The sequence below is a fragment of the Myxocyprinus asiaticus genome, chromosome 7 (genome assembly GCF_019703515.2).
Source record: "Myxocyprinus asiaticus isolate MX2 ecotype Aquarium Trade chromosome 7, UBuf_Myxa_2, whole genome shotgun sequence".
In the NCBI taxonomy this organism is placed as follows: Eukaryota; Metazoa; Chordata; class Actinopteri; order Cypriniformes; family Catostomidae; genus Myxocyprinus; species Myxocyprinus asiaticus.
This window is the reverse complement of record NC_059350.1, coordinates 24,755,556-24,783,547: the sequence shown is the minus strand read 5'-3', so window position 1 is coordinate 24,783,547 and position 27,992 is coordinate 24,755,556. Positions and strand designations below refer to the sequence as shown.

The window sequence follows — 27,992 nt, the reverse complement described above, 5'->3', positions numbered from 1 at the left end:
GTTGTTCACGAAAATCTCTCATTCATTCCTAAAGGACGCTCTGTAAATCTTGTCTGATCTAGCAACAGTAACCAAGGAGGGCGGAGCTTAGCAAAGGGTGAATTTCATTATTAATTAATAAATGTAATGTCGAAGATAATATTAATAAAGTGCTGTGAACTGATTATTGGTCAGATAGGTTGAATTTGTAAGTTTATAAGGATATGGTACCCAGTCATTATCGTTTTAATTAGGTATAAATGTGGCTCACCTCTGCATAGGGACGTGTGCGGGTCGTGACCGGGCTCTACACTGGTCTTCTCTGTGTGGGGACACTGACCGCGAGCGATGCTGTATGGCCGCCTGTCTCTCGGGTACCATCAGTGTGCTTGACTTCTCCTTGTCTCGAGAGTTCCTCTCTGCTGCTTTAATACACATACATTCTGTATCATGGAATTGTTATATTCAAAAGGATGCAGAATCCTTTAGCAGGGTTATCAGAAAAACCACAGAGTGATAATGTAACAATAACACAACCACATTCACATTTCTAAAACAACTACCACAGTTCATGCTAAAAGACTGTGCTGAACTACCAGCACAACTGCTACTGCTTTACACATGCAATAAAACAAGATAAAACATGGGTAGAACAAAAAATGCATTAGCATACCTTTGTAATAGTAAAAATCTGATGCAATTACTTTTGTGGTATAGGCTTATTTCTTGGCATATCTATAAACCACTTAACCAACAAAAACAAATTAATGATGCATTGATACTACACATTGGTAATCGTATCAAGCCAATTACACCCCAAAGTACTTGAAATCAGCAGCAGTGATATAAATTAATTTCCCAGAGTGCAAATAACTAAAGATGATACTACAACAAATCAAAGATTTGATGGTTTGTTACAACAACAGAGATTACACAGATTTAATTAAACTAACCCAGCCCATCAAATCACAATGTGAAACAGAGCGTTAACTAGTCCAAATCAGTCTATGTTTTGTTTCTGTATCATTTTCACATTCATGAAAATATTTGTTTTTACCCTGTCACAGGCTGGGAAATTAAATGACCGTATTTTTAGAACAGCTTAACATTTAGTACTGGAGAAGCAGACTGACTTGTAATATACAGGAATTTAAGCTCTTAATAAAAAAAATAAATAAACAAAAACCCTGAATCTTACATTTACAATTTGCAGTTGAAGTTGCAGTTTTCATTTTAGGTTTTTTTTTAATTTTACGTTGGCCGAGAAGTGCACAACACAACAAAATTAGCTGAAAACACAATGCAAATACGCCAACATAGCACAGCTAAATTAACACAAAATAAAAAAATTTTTAAGCACTGTATTTTAAGTTTTGTGGCAGTCTGGCTCAGTGCATGAGAGATCATGTGGTTGCTCGGAAGATTCAGAGAGCTGCTCGTCCTGCTGGAAGTCACTACAAGAGTTCCCTGTTCAACACGTCACAAGAGAGCGTTGACGGGAGAACTAAGCGTATCTCCTGATCACTTTGCTATCTGAGCGGGGCAACAGCCTGCATACAGCCCATTTTCTGGAGAGCAGGACACCTTATAAGAAGTACTGTGATGTCATTTTCGCATCAAATGCTGATGAAGTTATGTGCATTATGAAGTCTGGTATAAACCCAACCAGGTATTGGCCAGAGCACTTAAGGACAAATAAGTACAGCCATTTTCTTGGTTGTGTTGTGGCTTAATTTCGTTGTGTTGTGGCTTATTTCCATTGTGCTGTGTTTTTTCTCAAGTGTCTTAACTTCGTTGTGTTTTCAGCTTTTCTTTTCTTTTCTAATTTGGTTGTGTTATGCAGTCCTCAGTATTGTAGTAAAAAATTTAAAATAAATAAATAAAAAAATATCTGTGAAACTCGATAAGAATCTGGCAATCTCCAACATTGCCTGGCTCAAAATCCTTGGATTTTCTATATCCAAGATAAATTTACAGTAAAACAACATACTAAATAATTTTGTTGTGTTGTATCTTATTCATTTTGTCATGTTGTGGCTTAATTTCATTGTGTTGTGGCTTATTTCGGTTGTGCTGTGATTTTTTTCTGTTATGTTGTGTCTTAATTTCATTGTGTTTTCAGCTTTTAATTGCTTTGCTAATTTGGTTGTGTTTTGCACGCCTCAGCCACCATAATTCAGGTCCTCAGTATTAACACTGACTGTAGTAAAAAATAAAATAAATAACAAATATCTGTGAAACTCCATAACAAATTGGCAGTCACAAACATTGCCTGGCACAAAATCCTTGGATCTATATCCAAGATAAATTTGCAGTTTAAGAACAACATACACCAGGGGTGTACTGGTCGATCTCGATAACAGGTCAAAAGGGAAAGAGAGTACAGAGAGAAACCACACAAATAACAAGAATTTTAAAGATTTACTTTTTATTTTCCTTGGTTCTGTAGCCGCACACTGTCTGAATGACAGGCATCTTATGTGTGTGCGGGCATTATGTGAGCTCGCGCTAATGCGGATTCGCACCTGAATGTACAAATATAAAATTTCTGCCAAAATGCCTGTCTTGGTAAGGAATTAATGTAAAAACACTGTCAGCTGTGTCTTAAGTGAATGTGAATAGTGGGACAAAAAAAGTGAATTTGTATTAAAATATCAGACTTTTGTAAATGCAGCCCAATAGATCTGCCGCTGTCTAAAATGTCAACAATAGTAATCAAACAACAACAACAAACTGAGAAAACCACTCACTTCTCTTGCATGGTAGATCATACTATAATAACATATTGAAAAATTTATCTCATTTTATTGAAATATGAGCACCCCCGACATACACGGTTTAATGCAAGTCTGACCTCTTGCAGTACTCTATGTTCTTATCATTGGTTTAACATAAAATACATGGAACATAGTAGCAAACATCTAAAGCTTCAAAATATCAGCCATAGCATATTGTTTTTTCAGAAAAATATATATTCTACAGCAAGCTTTTCTAAAGTCATGCAACAGAGGTAACAGCCACTATCATAAGACCCATAATAATCATGTTATATGCTGTAATACACTGTAATAACTGGTTAATAATCTCTTGCCATTCCAGCTTGAAAACAAAATTAAACAGGTCTTATGATGGTGATTAAAGTGTGTTATATCGAGAAAGTGATGACTTAGACAGCCATTACTCCATAGTGTCCATGCATTGAGTTCATGTGAGATGTTTCTGTGGTTCAATTTAACACTGCTACAGCCCAGCATAGGGGGAGGGAGACTGTATTTTGTGCTTGGCAAGCTAACACCCTGTGGACCCTCTTTTACTATCCATTATTCTATTATGATCATTCAAAATAATCCTGAGCTCTATCTGCTACTACGCTTTCATCTTTAGACAATTATGAGCAAAACCCAGTATATGAACTGTACTGCCAATGTTAGTATTCGTAGGTTTGCGCAAGTAGAGTGTGGTTCTAGCACACATACATTTTCATAGACACTGAAACATACAATATCAGCATATTGACAATTGTATATGAACATCTTTACAGATGTACAAATGTTTACAAATTTGTAGGTTCATAAAATATTAAATTAATAGGTTGTTCCCTATCTGTCACTCACTCGACATTGTGTCGATGTAGTGACACTAGGGGTCACTCTTGGGAGCCCGAGACACCTCTGGTCTTTGATAAAAGGCCAATGAAAATTGGCGAGTGGTATTTGCATACCACTCCCCCGGACATACGCGTATAAAAGGAGCTGGTATGCAACCACTCATTCAGATTTTCTCTTCGGAGCCGAACGGTTGATGTTTACTGAGCTGACTGTTCATTCACCTCTGCTGGATCTGATGGCGCATTTTAGTGGCTTCTCCCTCCTCTGCACTGGTGCACTGCAGAGAACGCACCTGGGCGCTTCGGCAGAAATAAGAGAATATATTTCTCTAAAAGAGCAGCACACATGGAACGTCTTTTTAAAGACGCGTCTTTTTAAAGATGCCTTTCCATTTGTGTGTTATTCCTGGTTGCAGTCGTTATCTCTCAACTTCTGATGGTCACGATCGCTGTCACGCAGCCGCCGGCTCATGGACGGGCCTGCGGCTGCGTTGGCACATCAACTGCCTCGAGTTGCTGGCAATTCTGCTCGCCCTGCGGAGGTTTCGGCCATTGATCCAGGGCAAGCATGTGTTAGTTCGGACAGACTACACGGTAACGGTAGCATAAGTCAACCGTCAAGGCAGTCTGCGCTCCCGTTGTATGTCACAACTCGCCTGCCGTCTCCTCCTCTGGAGTCAGCAGCACCTGAAGTTGCTGCAAGCCACTCACATTCCAGGCGACCTCAACACTGCAGCGGACGTGCTGTCACGGCAGGTTACCCTCAGGGGAGAGTGGAAACTCCACCCTCAGGTGGTCCAGCTGATTTGGAGTCGATTCAGGCAGGCACAGGCAGACCTGTTCGCCTCCCAAGAATCCTCCCACTGCCTGCTCTGGTTCACCCTGACCGAGGCACCTCTTGGTATAGACGCGCTGGCACACAGCTGGCCCCCTGGACTTCGCAAATATGCGTTTCCCCCAGTGAGCCTACATGCAAAGACCCTGTGCAAGGTCAGGGAGGATGAGGAGCAGGTCATCCTGGTAGCACCCTACTGGCCCATCCAGACGTGGTTCTCAGACCTCACGCTCCTCGCGACAGCCCCCCCCCCCGGCGAATTCCCATGAGGAAGGACCTTCTTTCTCAGGGACTGGGCACCATCTGGCACCCGCGACCAGACCTCTGGAATCTCCATGTCTGGCCCCTGGATGGGACACGGAAGACTTAAGCGGCCTACCATCTGCGGTGGTAGACACGATCACTCAGGCTAGGGCCCCCTCTTCGAGGCGCCTGTATGCCTTTCAGTGGCGTCTGTTCACTTAGTGGTGTTCTTCCCGACACGAAGACCCCGAGAGATGCGCAGTCGGATCGGTGCTTTCCTTCTTGCAGGAGAGGTTGGAAGGGCGGCTGTCCCCCTCTACCTTGAAGGTGTATGTAGACGCTAAAGCAGCACACCACGACATAGTGGACGGTAAGTCCTTTGGGAAACACGACCTGATCATCAGGTTCCTGAGAGGTGCCAGGAGGTTGAATCCCTTCAGACCGCACCTCGTTTCCTCATGGGACCTCTCTGTAGTTCTTCAAGGTCTACGGAGAGCCCCCTTTGTGCCCTTGCAGTCAGCTGAGCTTAAGGCACTCTCATCGAAGACTGCCCTCCTGACTGCGCTCACTTCCATCAAGAGGGTAGGAGACCTGCAAGCGTTCTCTGTCAGCAAAACGTGCCTGGAGTTCGGTCCGGGCTACTCTCACGTGATCCTGAGACCCCGACCGGACTATGTGCCCAAGGTTCCCACGACCCCTTTTAGGGACCAGGTGGTGAACCTGCAAGCGCTGTCCCAGGAGGAGGCAGACCCAGCCCTGACATTGCTGTGTCCGGTGCACGCTTTACGCATCTATTTGGATCGCACGCAGAGCTTTAGTGTCTCTGAGCAGCTCTTTGTCTGCTTTGGTGGATAGTGGAAAGGAAGCGCTGTCTCCAAGCAGAGGATCACCCACTGGCTCATTGACGCCATAACAATGGCATATCACGCCCAGGACATGCCGCCCCCAGCAGGGCTACGAGCCCATTCTACCAGGGGTGTAGCGGCCTCCTGGGCCTTGACGCCTCTCTAACAGACATTTGCAGAGCAGCAGGCTGGGCAACACCCAACATCTTTGCGATGTTCTACAATCTCCGGGTGGAACCGGTTTCATCCCATGTAGTGGCACGCACAAGCAGGTAAGTCCGGGACAGCTGGCTGGGTGTATTGCATGCGCATAGCGCCTTTCACCTCCCCTGAGCTGAAGACGTGCGCTGTTGACTCCCAGTAGTGTTCACAAACTGTGTTCCCTGGATGATTTCCTCCGAGCCCTGTGGCAGACGAGTTTGCGGAGAAACTCGCTGCCAGCTCAGTACACGTGCTAACTAAGCCCTGTACTGGGGTAGGTGCTCCGCATGTGGTGGTTCCCCGTAGGTAACCCCATGCGACGTATATCTTCCGCTAATTCGTTTCCCTGTTGGTAAACTGAGGCCCCTCTGCCCCAGTCACCATGCTCATAGAAACTCCTCCCCGTAGGGTAGAACCTAACATGGGACTTCTCCACATGACATATTTCCGACAAAGCTCGGCAAGACCATGTGACGTATTTCCACTCAAAATACCCCCCCCTCTGGGCGGGGTGTGGTCTCCGCAGTGTCTTCCCCTTGGGAGTGACATCCCCCCCCCCCCACCCGACTAGACCTGGTTGCCCCAGTCGGTTAATTCCTTTTTTTGGGGAGAGGAAAAAAAAGAGGATAAGAGGCCACGACTGGGCTAGCCTGTCTCTATCTTTTGGGCAGTCGACTTGTCCCCAAAGGGCTGTTCGACACTCATAACAGCTTTGGGGGAGGTTACGTGTCAGCCTGGGGCGCTGGCTATGAGGCACACAGTGGTCTGCCCGTCACACACCGCCAGTTCACGTAACACAGTTCAGCCAGTTGCGGCATTTCGTATAGGGACCCCTAGTGTCACTACATCGACACAACGTCGAGTGAGTGACAGATCGGGAATGTCCTGGTTACTTGCGTAACCTCCGTTCCCTGATAGAGGGAACGAGACTTTGTGTCCCTCCTGCCACAACGCTGAACTACCCGCTGAAATGGCCAGGACCTTGTCTCGGCTCCTCAGCACAAAACCTGAATGAGTGGTTGCATACCAGCTCCTTTTATACCCGTATGTCCGGGGGAGTGGTATGCAAATACCACTCGCCAATTTTCATTGGCCTTTAATCAAAGACCAGAGGTGTCTCAGGCTCCCAAGAGTGACCCCTAGTGTCACTACATCGACACAACGTCTCGTTCCCTCCATCAGGGAACGGAGGTTATGCAAGTAACCAGGACGATTTATTGTATTTATAATAATTGAGATTAATTAAATATCTTTAACACCATATTTATTTAACACAGTTAATACATTTATATTGTAACGGGTTCATTCTGTTCTGTGTGATTTATAAAGAATGGTCAGATTAAATGTGGCAGCTAACACACACACACACACACACACACACACACACACAAATCAGTAAATGAGTGAAACACAAGTAACATTGACAGTGTTTCACTTATACTGTGTTTCATACTTGTTGAGGTTTGATGAAAATTAAAGTGCAGATTACTTTACTTTTATTAGTCCCATCTGGATTTCATTCATAAATAAATATGCCATATAAAAAGGTCTTTCTTGGACAAAGTTTCTCCATCTCCATGGAATTGAGTGTTGAACTTAAAGCAGTTCCAAAGATTTGTATGTCTCTAAAGTTGTATACTCTAAATAAAAGTGCTTATGTTTTAAATGCTGTCAATATGTTGATATGTTATCTGCAACTGAGTCTCATATAAAGAACGTTACTTTAACTACATTTTTGGAAACTGAGTTTTACATGCAGATTTCTAATTAACACTAGAGGCGCTATAACAACTGTGCCTTTTATTCACTTCACACAAATCACGGGTACTATGTCTGTTTATGACTTTATAAACACTTATTTTTCACTCTATTGCTCACACCCTTCTTTGTTATTATATATAAAAAATTTTACCATAACGCATCATTTGAAAAACAATAAATTTTAATGCTTGTATTACAGACCCACCTACATTAACACATGTATTCGAACATGGTTAGTTTCCGCTCTAGCTCACCTGATAGAGTGTTGTACTTTTGATTTATCCATCTAATATTTACCTTGTAATCTGATTACAACATCATTTCACTCAATTTTGGTGCCCCCTGCCAAACATGTAAGGAAGCAGAATTTTGGTTCGCAAAAATGTTGCCATTGTCACAGAAATTTCATGAGATCAGGCTGGTTATATGTTCGTTTCAGTGTCTATCCAAAAATACCAAAAGTACTGTATAATTACCTATGAATACTAATGAGATCAATCTGATACTGCGCAAGTAATGGGCTTGGAAGACCAGTATGAAAAAAGCTGTATATATTAGTGACATTAGCGGTCTCTCACCCTGTGCTGGGTTTCTACTTTCTGAACAGAGCAATCACTGCCCCCACCCACCTGAGGACACTACCGTTATACCATCATCATAATCTGTCTCAATGATGCGATGAGATCCTGAGACACACATACACACACACACACACACATAGCATATTCAACTGCTGAGCAAACATACCGAACAACATATAAATCAAATGCACAACATTGCACCTTGTACATCCTACCATTGACAGGGGACCCTGCTTTCAAAGCAACTGTGTAAAGGTGATGTGTGTAATTTTATAGATGTTAAGGTACATTGGTCTGTATGTTTCAGCATGTCGACCAGGGGTGTCCTTCCCATACAGTGATGTAACTCACTGCTTAACCACCTTAGTACGATGCATCATTGGAGAGATTAACTAGCTATTCACGACTGTTTCCTGAAACTGTAGTAACTATGTCGCACATCCATCGTTCGAACCACATTAGTTCAACAACATAGAGCTGTCGTTAATGACGTTACGCAGGGGGTGGAGTAATAACTTCTGGGAAAATTAAATAATAGTATCTAATTTACAGTTACACCAGAAAGACATTTAATGAGAAAAGGCTGGTGAAGACACTAAATCAGCATGCACCGTGTAATGAGACAGATGCGTTGCGCTGCAGTACTGGGGTTTCCCTCTACATCAGACATTGGTGTTCCCCAGACCTGCTTAAGCACATGTGCACTTTTCAAATGGGTGCATTCCATTCAGAAGTGATCTTCCCTATGCCCTATTCCCTTTAAAGTCTTTACCATCTACTGTGAGAGCAGTGGAGGGCTTAAAGATCTGGGGCTCCAAAATAAAAGTCATTTGGAACTGACTTTTTAAGCCATTTTTATTGAAAATCTATTTTACAGCATACTTATTATGATTGTTCTTCCTTTGAAGTGCCCTTTGTTGGCTGATTTATCCCGTTTGGAACACAGCCACAAATGACACTTGTGCGTTAACATGGACACAGAAGCCGTATTCTCCAACAGAAGACGCATGTGTTAAAGCGCTTTCTCTTAACAGCCTTTTATCCCTTAAACGTCTGCATTTGTGTTTGCATGACGTTTCAAAAACAGCGCTTTCTTCAAAACCCCAGAATAAGCCATTTTCTTAAATGCATGTAAATGTGATAAAAGTCCTGAAAGAATGAAAGACATATATGGAATAAATGATATAGAAGCCTCAGCGAAGTGAAATAATGTCCACACACAGCAAACTAACAAGGAAATATGCTTCTAAGCACAGGTGGATAGCTGGTTTTAGGAAACACCAAATAGTTGAACTGATATGCGATCATAGTTGGTTAATGATGCTTTTGGGAAACACACCCCAGTCCGCTACAGCAACACTGGATCAACCAATGGGGTGAGTTTGGGGTGGGACTTTCTGTTTGTTCCACCAATGGTGTTAGGACAAAATGGTCAAAAACATTTTTAGTCATTTTTGCTGTTTCGTTTGGTGACATATAGTGGCACAGAATTTGCACACTTCACCTTTACCTTATGTGTTTTCCTTCACAGACACACACACATACTGAGTTAGCTTATACTTACTTTGCAGTTTCTTGCTGGGACTGTCTCCATGAACATGTCTGCGGGGGAGGCAGGGGGAAGGCTGGGGTAGAGGGAGGGAGGACACATCATGGGTTTGCAGTTTGTACCAGTGAGGCTGGTCATCCAACAGAGCTGTCTCCAGTTCAATCAGAATCTGACGAGAGTGTGAGAGGAGGAGAAAGACAGAGAGGGGAATTTGAACCATGAAAGAATAATTATTTGGAGGCCAATGAGATTCAAAGGATTGTAAGATATACACTGCACCTGTGAAGAAAGTCTTTTTGAGAGCATATCCTCACCAGGGGCCTTGTGTATAAATTTGCATACAAGCAAAATGGGCTTCAAAGAGCACATAACTATTTTTCTAGCCAGTGGGATTTGTAAAACACTTTTGTGCTTGACCATGTTTATGCATACTTCTACTGTATTGATGTTTTAAGCAATTCCACCATCAAACTAGTTAACTGAACACAATGCTTATTCAAATTACTTCTCAGTCGGGTTGGAAACCAGTAGCCAGTTTTTATTCAGAACCAGTTCCATTTTTTTTAATATCAGAAGTGAAATATGTTCATGACTGTCGGTTACCATTAACAGTTCTTGAACATGCATTCTTCCACCGATGTGGACAGAACACCGGACTAAAATTCTCTAACAGTGTTTCCTGTGATACCATTCAGTAGCAGTGCGTAACATACAGTATAGCTAGACCAGTTTAGTCTGATTCCCAGACAAATTATTATTATGAGTCCATCCATCCATCCATCCATCCATCTTCTATAGCCCTTATCCTATGTAGGGTCACGGGTAGTGCTGGAGCCTATCCCAGCTGTCTTGGGCCGAAGGCAGGGAAACACCCTTGACAGGTGTCCAGTCCATCACAGGGCAAACACACAGACATACACATTCACACTCTCACTCAAAGGCAATTTAGATTTTCCAATTCACTTGATGAGTGAACTCACCTTCATGTTTTTTTCATTATTATGAGTAGCATCTTTTTAATTAGTAACTTACTGAAAAGAAATTAAGTAATTTCTTTATCATGTCTTGAAATGAACCATGAATTGTTATGGTGTTATGTGCTCTTAAGACTTGTGAGGCTTATATGAGAGTAATTACTGGATGGTTATTGACAATGTGTTGTTAAAGATGCACACTGATATCTTCTGTATTAGTGGTCTTTAAAAAAATTATGAATACAGTATCTTAATTAGCCCGTGTAAGCACCTTTTGAAAGAATCTGTTCTGTTAAAATATGAAATGATCATCATTTTGTAACATGTTGCTAAGGGCAGTAAATACAACATTAATTGCATTCATTAGTTCTTCATATTTCCTCCTCGAAAGTACTGAAGAATAGCTAATGGAACCGTTAAGGAATCTGAATTATTAAGAGGAATATGAATCGGAACCTGAATCACTAAATTCCTTATGATTCCCATCCCTTCTGTTCCGTTAATTCCCTAATGAGGTGAATCAAAACAGTGCATTTGTTATCTAATGCTGAATGTATATACTGTATATCTTACTTTGTTTTAAGCATAGTTGAGGAAGCTACTTTGAAACTGTAAGCTTTAGGCTACTCAAATGAATTAACTCAAATAGGCTGACAGCATTAAACTTTAACAGATAAATGTACCGTAAATACAACCAATACAAATAAAAAACACCTTAACTCATATAACTGAGCCAAAATATAGTGATGATGAACAGCAGCACTTAACTAAATCAATTAGATACAAAGAAGACTGAGAATGCCATGTAGGGATTTCTGCGCAGAAACTAAAATTAATTCCCAATTTTTTGTCATGGTCATCTGGTCACCCCAGTTCAGTTACTACCCAACACTATATAAAAAAACAAACAAAAAAAAAAAAAACACACAATTTGAAATACACACACCTCTCCCAGAAATTCACTCTCATCCTCCTGGACTCTGGGCTGGTCCCACACAGTAATCTCCAGCATGCGCTCTCTGAAGTCTCTGCGGTTGATGTGAGAGTACAGGAATGTCTGGTTCCACTTTGGTTCTGCACTCTTCTTCACTGTCTTCGTCCTTCTCTTGCTCTTGTCACTAGAGGAATGTTTATAAGATTTTTATAAGTGTGTGCTTATTACTCATTCTTTTTACATTTATATTTAGAAACTCAGTGATACATAAAATGGAACATGCAAGTGCACATGTACAGTACAGTGTAAAAAAAATGTCTGTAATTTAATGGTAAAAGAATGTAAAAATCCTATAGTAAAACACATTAATTTGTTAACCTTAACATATTCAGTAAAAAAGGATAATATATTTAACAAGACAATATATTTAATTTTACGGTACAATATTGGTTTTTAGATGTAAAAAGTATGATTTTACCGTACAATTAATGCTAAAAATGTATATTATATTCAACAAGAGAATACATGTACTTGTTTTTTTTTTTTTTTTTTTTACAGTAAAATTCAGTTAAAATAACAGTGAAAAGCAATAATCAAGCATTCACAGAAGGCTTTGCGTGACCCATCACATTTCATCATATTTTATGGGAATAGTTATGTTTCTTCTTATTTTTAATATCAGTTATGTACATTGAGGTGTTCTGTGTTATATATTATATAGTTTTGTTGATGTTTATTGTATTATTTTGTCACATGTATAGTGCCACATGTGTTACCCTGATGGTGTTTCTGTGAGTGACACCGTACACTGTCCCTACATGTATACTGATCATTGCTCCTGGAAGGGCCTCTCTTGATGAACTTTATGTCATCTTGTGGCCATCTGTTGTTAATATGGTGTATAACAATACATTTTAAAGTGAAAAGCAGACTTTATAGTTCCAGAGGGTATTTTAAATGTATATAATTTAATAATACAAATAGCAGTGAACCGAAAAATATACAGGCATCAAATTACATCCCGTAAAGCCTGAAACATGGTCACTTAGGATACTTGTAATGCTTAAAAATACAGAAATATAGACTGTAATTTGCAAATGTACTTACCTTCTATCAGGAAGAAAATACATTTTGACGTAAGGATTTCTGGGTCGTCCGTCAGGTCGAGGGGGCAGGTCTCGTGCTTGTAGGACATTGACAATAAGCTGATGGCCCACTTTATCATACCATAATTTTGCCTTGGTTAAAAGAAATAACACTTTCAAGTTCTCGAAGTGGTAGCAAAGCACTGTTTAAGTGTGAGCTACCACATGACTAACATGTCGCAACACCTTCCTCCTCAGGTGAGAATATTTCCTCTGTAAAGATTTTGTTTCTCTCCACACTTACCGACAGCTGGCCTGGTAGTACCAGAGGGAGATCTCGCGACACACCAGGACTGGTGGGAGACATTACTGAGATGGATGGCCGGTCCATCTTTTGGGATTCATCTATAGAACTGGAACCAGCTGGAAGTTAAGACAGTTGACATGTTAAAAGTACATCTGTGCACACCAATTGAAATGCAGGCTTTCTGATGAAATGTCTTAATCAATGACAAGAAGAAAAAAGGAAGAAAAAAAGAGTTAAAGGGATAGATCAACCAAAAATGAAAATTCTCTCATCATTTACTCACCCTCATGCCATCCCAGATGTGTATGACTGTCTTTCTTCAGCAGAACACAAATGAAGATTTTTAGAAGAATATCTCATTTCTGAAGGTCCATAAAATGCAAGTGAATGCTCCAAAAATGCACTCCAGTGTATTCATTAATGTCTTCTATAACAAAACGCTAGGTGTGTATGAGAAATAAATCAATTTTGACAAATGATAAACCTATTAAACCTAAATAAACCTTATTAGCAGCTGTTTCTATGGACCACGATACTGTTTCCACACAAAAGCCATTTATGCAGCGGCAAGGAGCCAGAAGCTCGGTCTGAGGCATCTCGTCCATGCACTTGCATTCAAATTGATTCAAACAGCTCTCCTTGTTGACCGTTCCAAGATGGCACTGCAGTTGATGTATCAAAACAGCCGAATGAGGACATATGTATGAATATCTATGATCCTCTGTTGTAAACAACACTGTGCTTCCGTATTTTTTTGTATTTCACACATCAGTTCTCACGTCAATTTTTAGTAAAAATAGGTTTTAAATATTGATCGATTTCTTATACACATAGCATTTAGATTCAGAAGATATTAATTAATACACTGGAGTCATATGGATTACTTTTATGATGGCTATATGTGCTTTTTGGAGCTTAAAAAATTTGGCACCCATTCACTTGCATGGACCTACAGAGCTGAGATATTCTTCCAAAACCTTTCTTTGTGTTTTGCTGCAAGAAAGACAGTCATACACATCTGGGATGGCATGAGGGTGAGTAAATGATGAGAGAATTTTCATTTTTACTGTTCCTTTAAATTATACTCACAAAACTTACTTGACTCTAGAGGAGGATGTGACGTCCCAGGAATTCTTGGTGTATCTCTACAGGAAAAGGAAGATTGAAACAGGTGAAAATAACGTAAAGTGACAGATCATTAGCTTTTCTCTCTATCAGTTTTTCCAGGGTGATCTCATTCATATTCTTTGGTATTCGGACATAAAGTGTACACATACATTTTTGTACATTTGGATAGACACTGCAACATACAATATCAACATATACAGTAGATTGCATCTAAAAAGTAATCATTTTTACGTTTACAGTAGAGATGTACAAATCTTTACGAATCCTCTGAAAAGTGGTCAGAACTGATTTTGCTGGAGTTTAATACTCAGTCATACGATCCCAAAGCGGGACTCTCGTTAAAGGGATAGTTAAAGGGATAGAAAATGCTCTGATCATGCCATCACAGAGTTGTATGACATTCTTTCTTCTGCAGAACACAAACAAAATTTTTTAGAAGAATATCTCAGCTCTATATGTAGTTCCTCGCAATGCAAGTGTATGGGTACCAAAAATTTGAAGCTCCAAAAAGCACATAAAGATAGCGTAAAAGTAATCCATATAACTCCAGTGGTTAAATCCATATCTTCAGAAGCGCTATGATAAATGTGGGTGAGAAACAGATCAATATTTAAGTCCTTTTTTACTATCAATTTCCACATTCACTTCCACATTCTTCTTCTTTTGTTTGTGGCTATTCACATTCTTCATGCATATTGCCACCTACTGGGCAGGGAGGAGAATTTATAGTAAAAAAGGACTTACATTGATCTGTTTCTCACCCACACCTATCATATTGCTTCTGAAGATATGGATTTAACCAATTAAGTCTTATGGATTACTTTATGTGCTTTTTGGAGCTTCAAAATTTTGGTACCCATTCAGTTGCATTGTATGGACCTACAGAGCTGAGATATTCTTCTAAAAATCTTCTTCTGTGTTCAGCAGAAGAATGAAAGTCATACACATCTGGGTTGGCATGAGGGAGAGTAAATGATGAGATAATTTTCATTCTGGGGTGAACTATCCCTTTAATGAGTAAATAATGGAGGTACTATGTCCAAGAAAGAACTTTTAATGACAAACTTATTTATTTTATTTATAATTATTCAAATCAAGATGGGACTAAAAAAGTAAAGTCATTTGCACTCTTTGTATGACTCAATCTAATTATCATCAAAGCCTAACAAGTATACATTTTTAAGTGAAACACCATCAATGTTACGGTGTAACAATAATGAGTGTTCACTCATTTACTGAAATGAGAGTGTGTGTGCTTTCACAATGATTCAGACCATTCTTTAGAAATCACCCAGAAGAGAATGAAACCATTACAATGACAAATTAGGTAAATCCCTTAACTGTGTTAAAAAATATAATGCTGTTAAGTATATTTAATTCATCTTATTGGTAAGACTTTACAATAAGGCTCTGTTTGTTTACATTAGTTATTAGTGTATTAGGTATCATGAACTAACACCGAACGATATCTTTTACAGCATTTATTTTTCTTGGTTAATGTTCATTTATGAATATACTATTGTATATTGTGCATGTAAGTTCATAATGCTTTAACTCAGTGGTTCTCAACCTTTTTTGGATGAACGCCCCCCTCCTTTATTCCTATAAAATTAATATGCGAAGACTAAAATATAAGTGATTTTTTTATTATATTTCAAAAGTAATTGAAAAGAAAATAATACTGCATATTTTCTGCCACTGAAATGCTCATCCTACAGAACGCCACTGATTTTGAGTTGGATGCAAATGTAAATTTACAGTATTAACAGTAAGGTTATCTATAACATCTACTGTATAAAAAGTAAAAAGTTAACACCTAATTTATGTGTGTGGCAAGGAGGAGTGTGGGGCCGGGCCATGATGATGCACGCCCGGCCCATAATCAGGCTAATCAAGCCGATGAGAGGGATAAAGGCCACTTAAGGAGAGAGAGCTACAGGCAGCTGCCCTGTATGTGGTTATGTTTGTGTGTTTTTGTTTAATTAAATATTACTTTGATGCTTCTTCCGGTTCTCGCCTCCTCCTTTCCCTTTTATCTGTTACATTGGTGCCAAAACCAAGGAAGGAGGAGGAATGCGCCGTAGTAGAGTCCTCGCCACTACCATCCACCTCAAAGGAGCAGCCGCGGCCATCCGCCGGGGGACGGAGGAGCCCGGCCGCCTGAAAGCGGAGGAATGACTGCCGACTGCGAGGGGAGGAGGGGCTCCTTACCAACTGCCTGCAGCGGTCGGGCCGCTGCCAGGGGCGGAGGAGACCCCTACCCTCCACCAAAACGCGGCAGGGCGTTCCATCTGCCAGGGGCCAGAGGACTGCCTCCGATCCACCCAGGGAGGAGCGGCTGTCATCCACTAGAGGGTGGAGGAGTGACCGAGGACCAGGCTACGGCATTTCAGAGAACTGGCGAGTACGTTTTTTTTTCTCTCTCTCTCCTCTCTCTCTCCCGCTGTCGCTCTGTGTTGGCCTTACCCTCTCTTGTTGTTTTTTGTTTTGTTTTTCCCTCCCCTTGTCTCCCTCCCAGGTCCGAGAAGGCTGGGAAGACCTGCCAGCAGGCAGGGCCGGAAGGGCTTGTTATATGTTGTAACAAAAATTAATTATATTCCCTCACTCCCCTAAAGTAGCCTATTACAAATTTAATACAGTAGAGCTGAAGTAGTGATATGATAATATTTATTCTGAATCGATTTCTGCCTAAAGTACAGTTTGCTACTATAATAAATTCAAGGGTGGTGATGTAGAATTCTGTGTCGAATTCAAATGGTTTCCGCGTCACACGCCATGCTTCTCACTGATTCTGGCAGCGCTGTACTGATAAACGGTGCATGTTTAAGAGCTAGAGACGCTGATGCTATGCTAGAAAAAATGTGCACACTCTTTGCACACGCGCTGCTCTGTCTATTGGGCCGTATCCAACTACAGAGCCATACAAGTTGCATTAGCAGAGGTTGTGATGCTGTCTGTCTATTTGACACTACTACACCAGATACTTCAGGTGTGTCGCTAGACTTCAGAATCAGATGAACCGCGGTACAAATGCATACCAACCCGTATAATAGAGAACTGGTATATTGCAAGTCTAGATACACGTTTTTATGCAAAGAGGAACTTGATGATAGATTTGATTAATATGACTGATAAACACCCCCCATTTGAAACTTAAGAGCCCTCTCTCTACTAATTTGCTCTCAGCGACCCCTGGCATTCTTTGAATGCCCCCTAGGGGGAGGTACCGCCCCTGTTGAGAACCCCTACTTTAACTAATGTTACAATTACAATACAACATTCAATGTAAAAAATGTACTAGTATATGTTGAAATTAACATTAGCCAAGATTAATAAGTGCTGTTAAAGTGTGATTCATTGTTAGTTTATGTCAACTAATATTAATAACAAATACAACCTTATAAGTGTTACCCTCTCACTTACAATACAATTAAATCAACATATGAATTGAATTAATTCAATATTGTTTGAACATTACAGGTTTTGTAAACATTTGTATGTCTCATATGTTGTGCATACGTAAAAGCATTTAGAATCTATCAATACGTTGATATTATACATTTCAATGTATAACCAAACACACGTAAATGTATGCGTGCAAGAACCACACTTTACATATGAATACCTACAGTACGTATTAATGAGATCAAATTGGTTTTTCACACACATAATACACACACAAACTGGACTACTTATGAGATCCCTCATGAGATGTCATAGCAAAACTGTCCAAACACAGGAAAGAATAGGGTACCAGAGGACCAATCTATTGCAAAAACTGAACAGTGTTAACGGTTAGAGGAAGGTCTGGAGCACATAGGGTCACATGGACACACTGGGAGAGAACAACACTCTCAGATACTATTTTACTTACTGATATGCTCTATAAACCTTTTTCAAGAAGTTTTTGGACAGAATTTGTTGAATACATCTTTAACATGCAACAGGAAGAAAAACCATCAAAGTCAGACATAAATCCAAAGGTTCACTTTTATTTATCTCATTTACAGGCCAGCTGTTCATTGTTGTGGTTTAGCTTACCCAATTGGTCTGGAAACAACTATTTCCACTTGAGGTGCAGACTGGGATTCTAAAATAATGTTGTACACTTCCTTTTTAGTTGCTCCGGGCAATGCCTTTCCATTCCACTGTAACACCTCATCACCTGAAATAAAAAGTGATCATTAGCTACTTACAAAGGTCCTGCTTGGCCAGACTGACTGAATAATGAGCTGTGAAAAAATACATGCAGAAATGTGACCAAAAATATCTACTGTGATCTTAACATAACATATAATAATACTTGAATATATATATATATATATATATATATATATATATATATATATATATATATATATATATACATATATGCACTGATCAGCCACAAATTTAAAACCACTGAAAGGTGAAGTGAATAACATTGATTATATCGGTAAAATGGCACCTGTCAAGGGGTGGGATTTATTAGGCAGCAAGTGAACAGTCATTTCTTGAATTTCATGTGTTGGAAGCAGAAAAAATGGGCAAGCGTATGGATCTGAGCGACTTTTACCAGGGCCAAATTGCGATGGCTAGACGACTGGGTCAGAGCATCTCCAAAACGGCAGATCTTGTGGGGTGTTCCCGGTATGCAGTGGTTAGTACCTACCAAAAGTGGTCCAAGGAAGGACAACCGGTGAACCAACAGGGTCATGGGTGCCCAAGGCTCATTGTTGACCGTGGGGAGCGAAAGCTAGCCCCATCTGGTCTGATCCCACAGAAGAGCTACTGTAGTACAAATTGCTGAAAAACATAATGCTGCCAAGATAGAAAGGTGTCGGAACACACAGTGCATTGCAGCTTGCTGTGTATGGGGCTACGTAGTTGCAGACTGGTCAGAGTGCCCATGCTGACCCCTGTCCACCGCCGAAAGTGCCTACAATGGGCAAGTGAGCATCAGAACTGGACCATGGAGCAATGGAAGAAGGTGGCCTGGTCTGATGAATCACATTTTCTTTTAGATCATGTGGATGGCCGGGTGCGTGTGTGTCATTTACCTGGGGAAGAGATGGTAGCTGGATGCACTATGGGAAGAAGGCAGGCCAGCAGAGGCAGTGTGATGCTCTGGGCAATGTTCTGCTGGGAAACCTTGGGTCCTGGCATTCATATGGACGTTACTTTGACACGTACCACCTACCTAAAGATTGCTGCAGACCACATACACTCCTTCATGGCAACGGTATTCCCTGATGGCAGTGGCCTCTTTCAGCAGGATAATGCGCCCTGCCACACTGCAAAAATTGTTCGGGAATGGTTTGAGGAACATGGCGAAGAGTTCAAGGTGTTGACATGGCCTCCAAATTTCCCAGATCTCAATCCAATTGAGCATCTATGGGATGTGCAGGACCAACAAGTCCAATCCATGGAGGCCCCACCTCGCAACTTACAGGGCTTAAAGGATCTGCTGCTAATGTCTTGGTGCCAGATATCACAGGACACCTTCAGAGGTCTTGTGGAGTCCATTTCTTGAAGGGTCAGAGCTGCTTTGGTGGCACGAGGGGGACCTACATGATATTAGGCAGGTGGTTTTAATGTTGTGGCTGATTGGTGTATGTATATATATCAGATCCAGTTTTGAAAGATTGTTGTAGAATTTATGGCAAAGTCTTAGAAAAAGAATAGTTTATTTTAAAACAAAATATTAGCACCAGCACTGAACTAGGGATTTTTCTGATTAAATGGTGGGGTAGCACAGAACTAACCTGTGAACTATTACAGGTGCATCTCAATAAATTAGAATGTCGTGGAAAAGTTCATTTATTTCAGTAATTCAACTCAAATTGTGAAACTCGTGTATTAAATAAATTCATTGCTTACAGACTGAAGTAGTTTAAGTCTTTGGTTCTTTTAATTGTGATGGTTTTGGCTCACATTTAACAAAAACCCACCAATTCACTATCTCAAAAAATTAGAATATGGTGACATGCCAATCAGCTAATCAACTCAAAACACCTGCAAAGGTTTCCTGAGCCTTCAAAATGGTCTCTCAGTTTGGTTCACTAGGCTACACAATCATGGGGAAGACTGCTGATCTGACAGTTGTCCAGAAGACAATCATTGACACCCTTCACAAGGAGGGTAAGCCACAAACATTCATTGCCAAAGAAGCTGGCTGTTCACAGAGTGCTGTATCCAAGCATGTTAACAGAAAGTTGAGTGGAAGGAAAAAGTGTGGAAGAAAAAGATGCACAACCAACCGAGAGAACCGCAGCCTTATGAGGATTGTCAAGCAAAATCGATTCAAGAATTTGGGTGAACTTCACAAGGAATGGACTGAGGCTGGGGTCAAGGCATCAAGAGCCACCACACACAGACATGTCAAGGAATTTGGCTACAGTTGTTGTATTCCTCTTGTTAAGCCACTCCTGAACCACAGACAACGTCAGAGGCGTCTTACCTGGGCTAAGGAGAAGAAGATCTGGACTGTTGCCCAGTGTTCCAAAGTCCTCTTTTCAGATGAGAGCAAGTTTTGTATTTCATTTGGAAACCAAGGTCCTAGAGTCTGGAGGAAGGGTGGAGAAGCTCATAGCCCAAGTTGCTTGAAGTCCAGTGTTAAGTTTCCACAGTCTGTGATGATTTGGGGTGCAATGTCATCTGCTGGTGTTGGTCCATTGTGTTTTTTGAAAACCAAAGTCACTGCACCCATTTACCAAGAAATTTTGGAGCACTTCATGCTTCCTTCTGCTGACCAGCTTTTTAAAGATGCTGATTTCATTTTCCAGCAGGATTTGGCACCTGCCCACACTGCCAAAAGCACCAAAAGTTGGTTAAATGACCATGGTGTTGGTATGCTTGACTGGCCAGCAAACTCACCAGACCTGAACCCCATAGAGAATCTATGGGGTATTGTCAAGAGGAAAATGAGAAACAAGAGACCAAAAAATGCAGATGAGCTGAAGGCCACTGTCAAAGAAACCTGGGCTTCCATACCACCTCAGCAGTGCCACAAACTGATCACCTCCATGCCACGCCGAATTGAGGCAGTAATTAAAGCAAAAGGAGCCCCTACCAAGTATTGAGTACATATACAGTAAATTAACATACTTTCCAGAAGGCCAACAATTCACTAAAAATGTTTTTTTTATTGGTCTTATGATGTATTCTAATTTTTTGAGATAGTGAATTGGTGGGTTTTTGTTAAATGTGAGCCAAAATCGTCACAATTAAAAGAACCAAAGACTTAAACTACTTCAGTCTGTGTGCATATAATTTATTTAATGCACGAGTTTCACAATTTGAGCTGAATTACTGAAATAAATTAACTTTTCCACGACATTCTAATTTATTGAGATGCACCTGTATATCCCAATAAAACTAGTATTGTTGACATACTGTTTAATATTGCCAGGATATTTTCTCTCCTAACACAATTATGTTCTTTATAAAAACAAAAATAATCAGATTTCCCATTGGATGCTTGGGCAAAGTAAAAGACAACAACAGTGTATTGCACTTATAATTCTTGTTTAGAGGTCATGGGTTTGAATCACAGGACAACCTGGTATGATGTGTTCCCTGGATGTACAGTTACTTTCTTTTGATAATGGCAAATGCATAAATGTTAAAGATTGAAGATTTAGCTCTATTTAATGTTATTAATTGACAATAAATGTTTCATGAACAAAGTCACCATTATGGTGATTAGTGTTCCACTAGGTTGGGACTTTAGACATTCTTTGTCAACAAATTCCTCCTAGCCATTACCAAAATGTTTAAAGTGGAAACATTTGCTAGTTCTATGATATAAGGGAGAATATAGTAGGTTTGAAGTTTGACTTCAAACTAACGTAATACCCAATCAACACTTATTGTGTGATTCTTGAGTCTAATTTGAAAGATATGTGAAAAGATTGTTTATTCTGACTTATAGGCAACATAATTTTTAATATTGAGAATTGTTATGTAGGCAAAACACGTGATTTTTCAATGCATTTATTTATTTTTATTTATTTTTATTTTTTTGGATTTTCTCTCCTTTTCTCCCCAATTTTGGAATGCCCAATTCCCAATGCACTCTAAGTCCTCGTGGTGGTGTAGTGACTCGTCTCAAACCGGGTGGCGGAGGACGAATCTCTGTTGCCTCCTCTGTTGAGGCCGTCAATCCGCGCATCTTATCACGTGGCTTGTTGAACACATTACCGTGGAGACATAGCATGTGGAGGCTTCACGCTATTCTCTGTGGCATCCACGCAGAACTCACCACAGGAGGTTAACCCAATGTGACTCTACCCACCCTAGCAACCAGACCAATTGGTTGCTTTAGGAAGCCTGACTGGAGTTGCTCAGCACACCCTGGATTCTAGTCAGCGTCTTTACTTGCTGAGCTACCCAGGCCCCCATGATTCTTCAATACATAACTTTGTTATATGGAACAAATTAGACACCCGTAGACATCAACATTTGGGATACAAATTTTATCAAATAACAAAAATAATTTTCAGATAAAAGGAAAAACACTGATCATTATGAAACAAGCTGTTAAAAGTGACAACATAAAAACAACAGCATAATTAATTTATGCAGCAATGCATGCTGGGTACCAGCATCATTGGTTTATCATTGTTATTCTACAGCACAGTACTAATTCTACTAAATCACAGCAGTACTACAGATTCACAGTTAATCTTGTCACTTCGGTCATATATATATATATATATATATATATATATATATATATATATATTTTTTTTTTTTTTTTTTTTTTTTACTATAAATAATCCAAATATAAATAATCATTACCTGCTCGTAAATGGCCTACAATGTCAGCCAAACTTCCTTTCTTTACTTTGGTGATGAAGGCCCCAAGTCTCCCTGACTCTGTCATTTTCCCACCAATCACCTGGACAGGATAGATGACACAGTCATGTTTACTCACAATCTGCAATAATGAACCAAGTACATTTCTTTATGCTACATCCACATACATTTTCAGTCCAAAACTCTTTTTCCATTTCCTAACATCATACTGTACGTTTTCAGTTGAAAACTCTTTTTCCGTTTCCTAACATCGTTTCCGATTGTTACTAGAGAATGTATCGAAAGTCTCAATTTTCGGAAGAGGAAAATGCCTTTCCAGTGTGGATGAGAGGTGCAAATGTAGCAAAATAGCTAAACATATTAGTGTGGATGTGGTTTTAGCCTCTAATAGCCTCTAACAGGACCTTACAGCAAAGTCAAGTTTATCAGCAGAGCCAAATGGGGACTATTTGCATATACATGAACATTTAATAGTGTTAAAAAATGGCAAGAAAAAATAAAAAGCCAAGCTGAGCTTAGCACCTAGCGGACCTTTAAATGTAGTTTTATATCCCTTTAAGTGCAAGGCACCAACAGAAATACAATGTAATTAACGGGTTGTACACAGTCATTGACAAGCTCACCTTCAGACCCAGTAGGGACCCGGCTTCTCTTGGCATGGTGGAATGCTTACTTAGAGTGATGCGGCCAATCAAATGATCTCCCTCTTTGGATGGCTGCCAGCTAACAGGATGCTGAGAGAAAATGAACAACACTTATACACTCCCATTAATGGTGAGCACACATTTGCTGACATGACATGTACGTATAGACACACACTCAACAACTGTGGGTAGGCTTTACAAGCAAACATATATTGAGATCAGACAGATCAGCAACCGAAACAATGAAACAACTGCTGATTCTACTATAATTCACATTGTGACTGATCCATGACTGCTATATACTGTATATGATTGAAATGGGTAAAGACTTACATGCCACACAGTGGGGTCCAGAGGATGACAGTCCCAGTCACCTGCAGAATGAACATGAACATTGTAAATACAAAATAATAAATGTACAGGACATTAGAGTTGGCATGGGATTTTTAAAACAGAACTACATATTACAGCTGTCCAGACTCCAGATACAGGAAAGAACAGGGAGCCAGAGAACATATCCAATGCAGTGGCTGAATGGTGTACAAGTCCCCATGAACTGCCACGACAAGCACATTTTCTTTTCTGTATTGACATATTTAATATTGAACCAGAAAGTTGGGGTGGGGTAAATCAAAGGACGCAGATGGTAAAATAACTGGCAAAGAACCTCAGAATTTAAGTGTACCTGACCCAGCCCGTTAGCACAATTTCGCCAACCCTAGGCTTAGATTTAGCGCATACTTGCACAAAAATATCAAAACTTCATGGTCATGCCCACTGACAGTACGTAATTCAATGTTCTAATATAGTAAGTGAAACTATGCTAATTGAACGCATGCTAACCTTTAGGGAATGCATGTAAGAATGTTAGATTAGCAGGCTAAATGGTTAGCACACTAACTAAAAATGCAAAAAAAAAAAAAAAAAAAAGACATATAATTTAAAGAGTGCAGTATGTAAAACTTTTCATGTAATATTCGCCTTTGCTTTGCCAATGTGTGAAGGCTTGTAACGCAACTTAAAAAATGATCCCTTCCCAGACTTCCTAGGTTGCCTATTAAAGCCTGTAGACTGATTTTTATGCGAAGGGAGAGGGTCAGTTTTGCCGGGAAAATCCGAAGGATGTGACATTTATGCGCACTCCCGAGAGCCTTGCCTCGGTGCTTCTCTTCTGCTGTTCAATAGTGACAACAAACTGCAACACTAGGTAACATTATCTTAGAGATGGAATCCAGCAAATGTCCGGCTCCCAGCACAACACCGACTCCTACACAAAGTCAGAGTAAGCCAAAACATTTTTTTTATAATAATAAAAAAAAAATGTATCTACTTAATCCCATCTGGCTAAGTGGGAACGTGATCGTGGTTGAGCAAAAACTAGAGTGAACATCGGCAGGGCATTTGATTTCTGGAGGGACCTTCATTCGGTTTTGGGGATCAAAACCGACCCTGAATTGGCGTTCTTCTTATTGGACAGGTAAAATGCAAAGCATGTGAAATATAGTGCCATAAGGATTGATCTGTGTAATTTTAGCTAACTTGATCTTACCTGCTAATGCTGACGAATTGGAAGCTACCTTGCTTTGTAACTTTCAAATAATTTCAATGATCTTCTCTTTATAAAAAAAATTTTTTTTTTTAATATATTTTAATTTTTAATTTTTATTGAAAAATGTGTATCTATATAGTAAAAAAAAAAAAAACAGCGTATTGTATACTGTACAGTGTATGTTATTATTTGTATATTGTTGAATGTAATTATGTGTATAACAGATGTTTAAATTGTGTTGTGTTGATTTGATGTTATTGTAAATTGGTATATGTCTCATCACTGTCACGACTGCTATGTTGATCGGAACTGCACCCAAGAATTTCACACACCATTGCACTTGTGTATATGGCTGTGTGACAATAAAGTGATTTGATTTGATCTGATTTATACTAAATGTCATGTATACAGGATAAATTTAAGCAAAAATGCTGGTTTCTTGATTGTAGTACAACATACGACATACAAAACATACAATAGTGCAACATAACAGTGCAGTGCAACAGTAAACTGTCTGGTATAGTTCGGTAATATGTAGCTGTATATGTGTGTATCAGTATGCTATGTTAGCTGATAAGTAGTTTTAGTTTAGTCTCAAAGTCTGTAGTAAAACTGTGTAATTTTAATTATGCTACCTCATCTGTCAGCATGATGCCGGTGAATCACGTTCAGTCTCTTTGAACGTTACCTTATTTGTTCGCTCGTGTCCCTATGGAGTGTGTGCACGAGTGCGAGCACGAGCAACAGGTAGCTGGCTGCAGTTCACTTAACGGACACAGGTGTCATTAATAACAAGGGTTTCTAAATCTTACACACTGCACCTTTTAAAAGACATTAATCGAATTTCATGGTCAAGACTATATAAATCATCAAGCAATATTGTAAGTGTAGGATATCCAATCAGGCACTGAATAGAATACCCAAAACAAGATCACTTCATGGACCAAGGGGCATCGGAATGTGCGGACTGAATCCTGCACAATATCTTTGTAATACAAGGACAAATTATTTTCATCCAAGTAAGATGCATGTGTAATTGCTAGCTTGAAGCTCAGATCCAAGTGTGATCTTGACTCTTTCTTCAGGCCTACATAGACTATCATGATCATCTGTTTTACATGATCAAACAGGAGGGAATTGTGCCATTTTGGAAACTGTGTAGAATAACGTTCCCATACTGACTAGCTAGATTTAAACTAAAGAAGATAACCAAGACTTTATATCGAAAATAGAGTTCACTGAACTTCAGATGAACGTATCATATAGTAGCCTATGTTTGGTTTCAGCAATAAAGCTGAGAGGTTAGTGCCAAACCCTAAACAAGACAGCACTGCATAAATGTTTTACAGTCTCATTTGATCATCTTGATTGCATTCAGAAAACTGTCTTACAACTCTGATGGAGTGCAGGACCTGCACATACTGAAACAAGCATGAGCTATTCCTTTGGCAATCACTGACATTATAAACTTGGGAGTTAACTAGTTACTTGTCTTAAGGTGGGTTGCACCAATAAGGATTAAATTAAGAAGAGTATAGAGCTAATCAAAGATTTGTTGATCTAGGATTTATTTTAATTCGAGTTGTGTTGCACCACTTGATTTTAAACATGGATTAACAAATCAGTGATTATAATGTTAACCTGTGATTAAATCTTTCACTTGCAATTCATTTTGTCTGCCATGATGGATTAAACAGTGTAACAAAATAATAATAACACTATTTTATTTCCTTTTCAAGTGTAAATATCAAATTGTCTCTGCAAAAAAGAAACTTGTGCAGGTAAAATAATTTAAAATGTTAAAATTTCTACAGTCGTTAATAACTGCTTCCTAGACAGATCAACGGCATAAAAGACAGATCAAATAAAAGCCAAGGAAATATCGCAGCTGTGCATAAGAAGTACTAATTTCACAAGCCATGAGAAGAATTTGATATCTCAATTAATGGAACAGTATAGGACCATAATCAAAGACAAGAAGACAGATAATGTTACCGTAAGAAAAAAGAAGAGGCGTGGGTCCAGCTAAGCACCAGCTTTAATGCGTCTGTGGGTATCAAGGACAAGCAAGATGTAATGAACTTGAAAGCCTGTTGGAAAAACTTAAAAGCAAAAGTGAAAAAAGATGCTGCCCAGGAGAGAAGAGGAACTTTTCTCATGGGAGGAGGTCCACCAGCAAGCAAAATGGATCCGTTGTCTCAAAAAATCATCCAGATCATCCCGCAACAAATATCTCCCTTATCTAACCCTTTTGATGATGATACCATTGCGGACCAGCCAGACCCACAAACGCCAACCTACAAAAGGCTTATGCAAACTTTCTAAACTCCAAGGAGGACAAATGGCTGAAAAACAGACCAAGAGAAAAAGGTCAGACGAATATAAACTAAAAAAAGAAGGATTATGGTAAGTCGAGGGCTAGGAGCCGCGTCAACATCGGTGAGGCTTTTCAGCGGTGGAGAGACCTCCGAGAGGTAAAAGGCTTGAAGACGGATGCAGAAGTTGCTCTTTTTCTTCTCGATAGGTGGGGAATATAAATTTCGCTATGTTTCACAGAAACTATATATGCTGTTGTTGTGATGTTTGATTTAGTAGCAGGAGAGATGTGAGTGTCTGGAGCTGGTGTGCGTAAAACCATCTCGCATGCATGAATTTGGGGGGTGGAGATCCAAAGGAGCACCGAAGGGAGGGGTGTGTTTGTTTTGGCAGTTGAGTTCAAATATCAACAGTGTTTCTCAGGAATCGCTGAGTGCACCTTTAACATGTTTGTTCGTCTTTTAGATACGAATAATGGAGATGTAGTGTCTGTTTCTTGCACGCATGCCACAAAAGTACGCGCCAGCGAGCCGATACCGTGCGCTCACACCACCACTATTAAACGTGTCAGCGAAGGAGATGCTCAGCAATGCCAAAGACTGACTTAAACTAATATCATTTTGAATTACTACAACTGGAGAAAGAGAAAAATATA

The 27,992-nt window shown here is 39.9% G+C and overlaps 1 protein-coding gene across 17 annotated transcripts in view; it reads right to left on the bottom strand.

Annotated features, from left to right (window-relative positions):
* Positions 1–27,992, bottom strand: part of rims1b (regulating synaptic membrane exocytosis 1b) — a 118,366-nt gene that overhangs the window by 37,873 nt on the left and 52,501 nt on the right. For 12 of the 17 annotated variants that reach the window (XM_051703076.1, XM_051703079.1, XM_051703082.1 and 9 more), the window contains 11 exons: positions 23,806–23,846; positions 23,452–23,562; positions 22,811–22,910; positions 18,071–18,194; positions 13,991–14,046; positions 12,899–13,017; positions 12,617–12,747; positions 11,522–11,693; positions 9,617–9,770; positions 8,101–8,157; positions 251–401 (listed from right to left, as the gene is read on the bottom strand). In XM_051703076.1, the coding sequence (XP_051559036.1) occupies positions 251–401; positions 8,101–8,157; positions 9,617–9,770; positions 11,522–11,693; positions 12,617–12,747; positions 12,899–13,017; positions 13,991–14,046; positions 18,071–18,194; positions 22,811–22,910; positions 23,452–23,562; positions 23,806–23,846 (1,216 nt within the window). Of the gene's footprint in view, positions 1–250; positions 405–8,100; positions 8,158–9,616; positions 9,771–11,521; positions 11,694–12,616; positions 12,748–12,898; positions 13,018–13,990; positions 14,047–18,070; positions 18,195–22,810; positions 22,911–23,451; positions 23,563–23,805; positions 23,847–27,992 lie in introns of all 17 variants that reach the window. The other 5 variants (XM_051703077.1, XM_051703094.1, XM_051703095.1 and 2 more) reach the window with 3 other exon arrangements.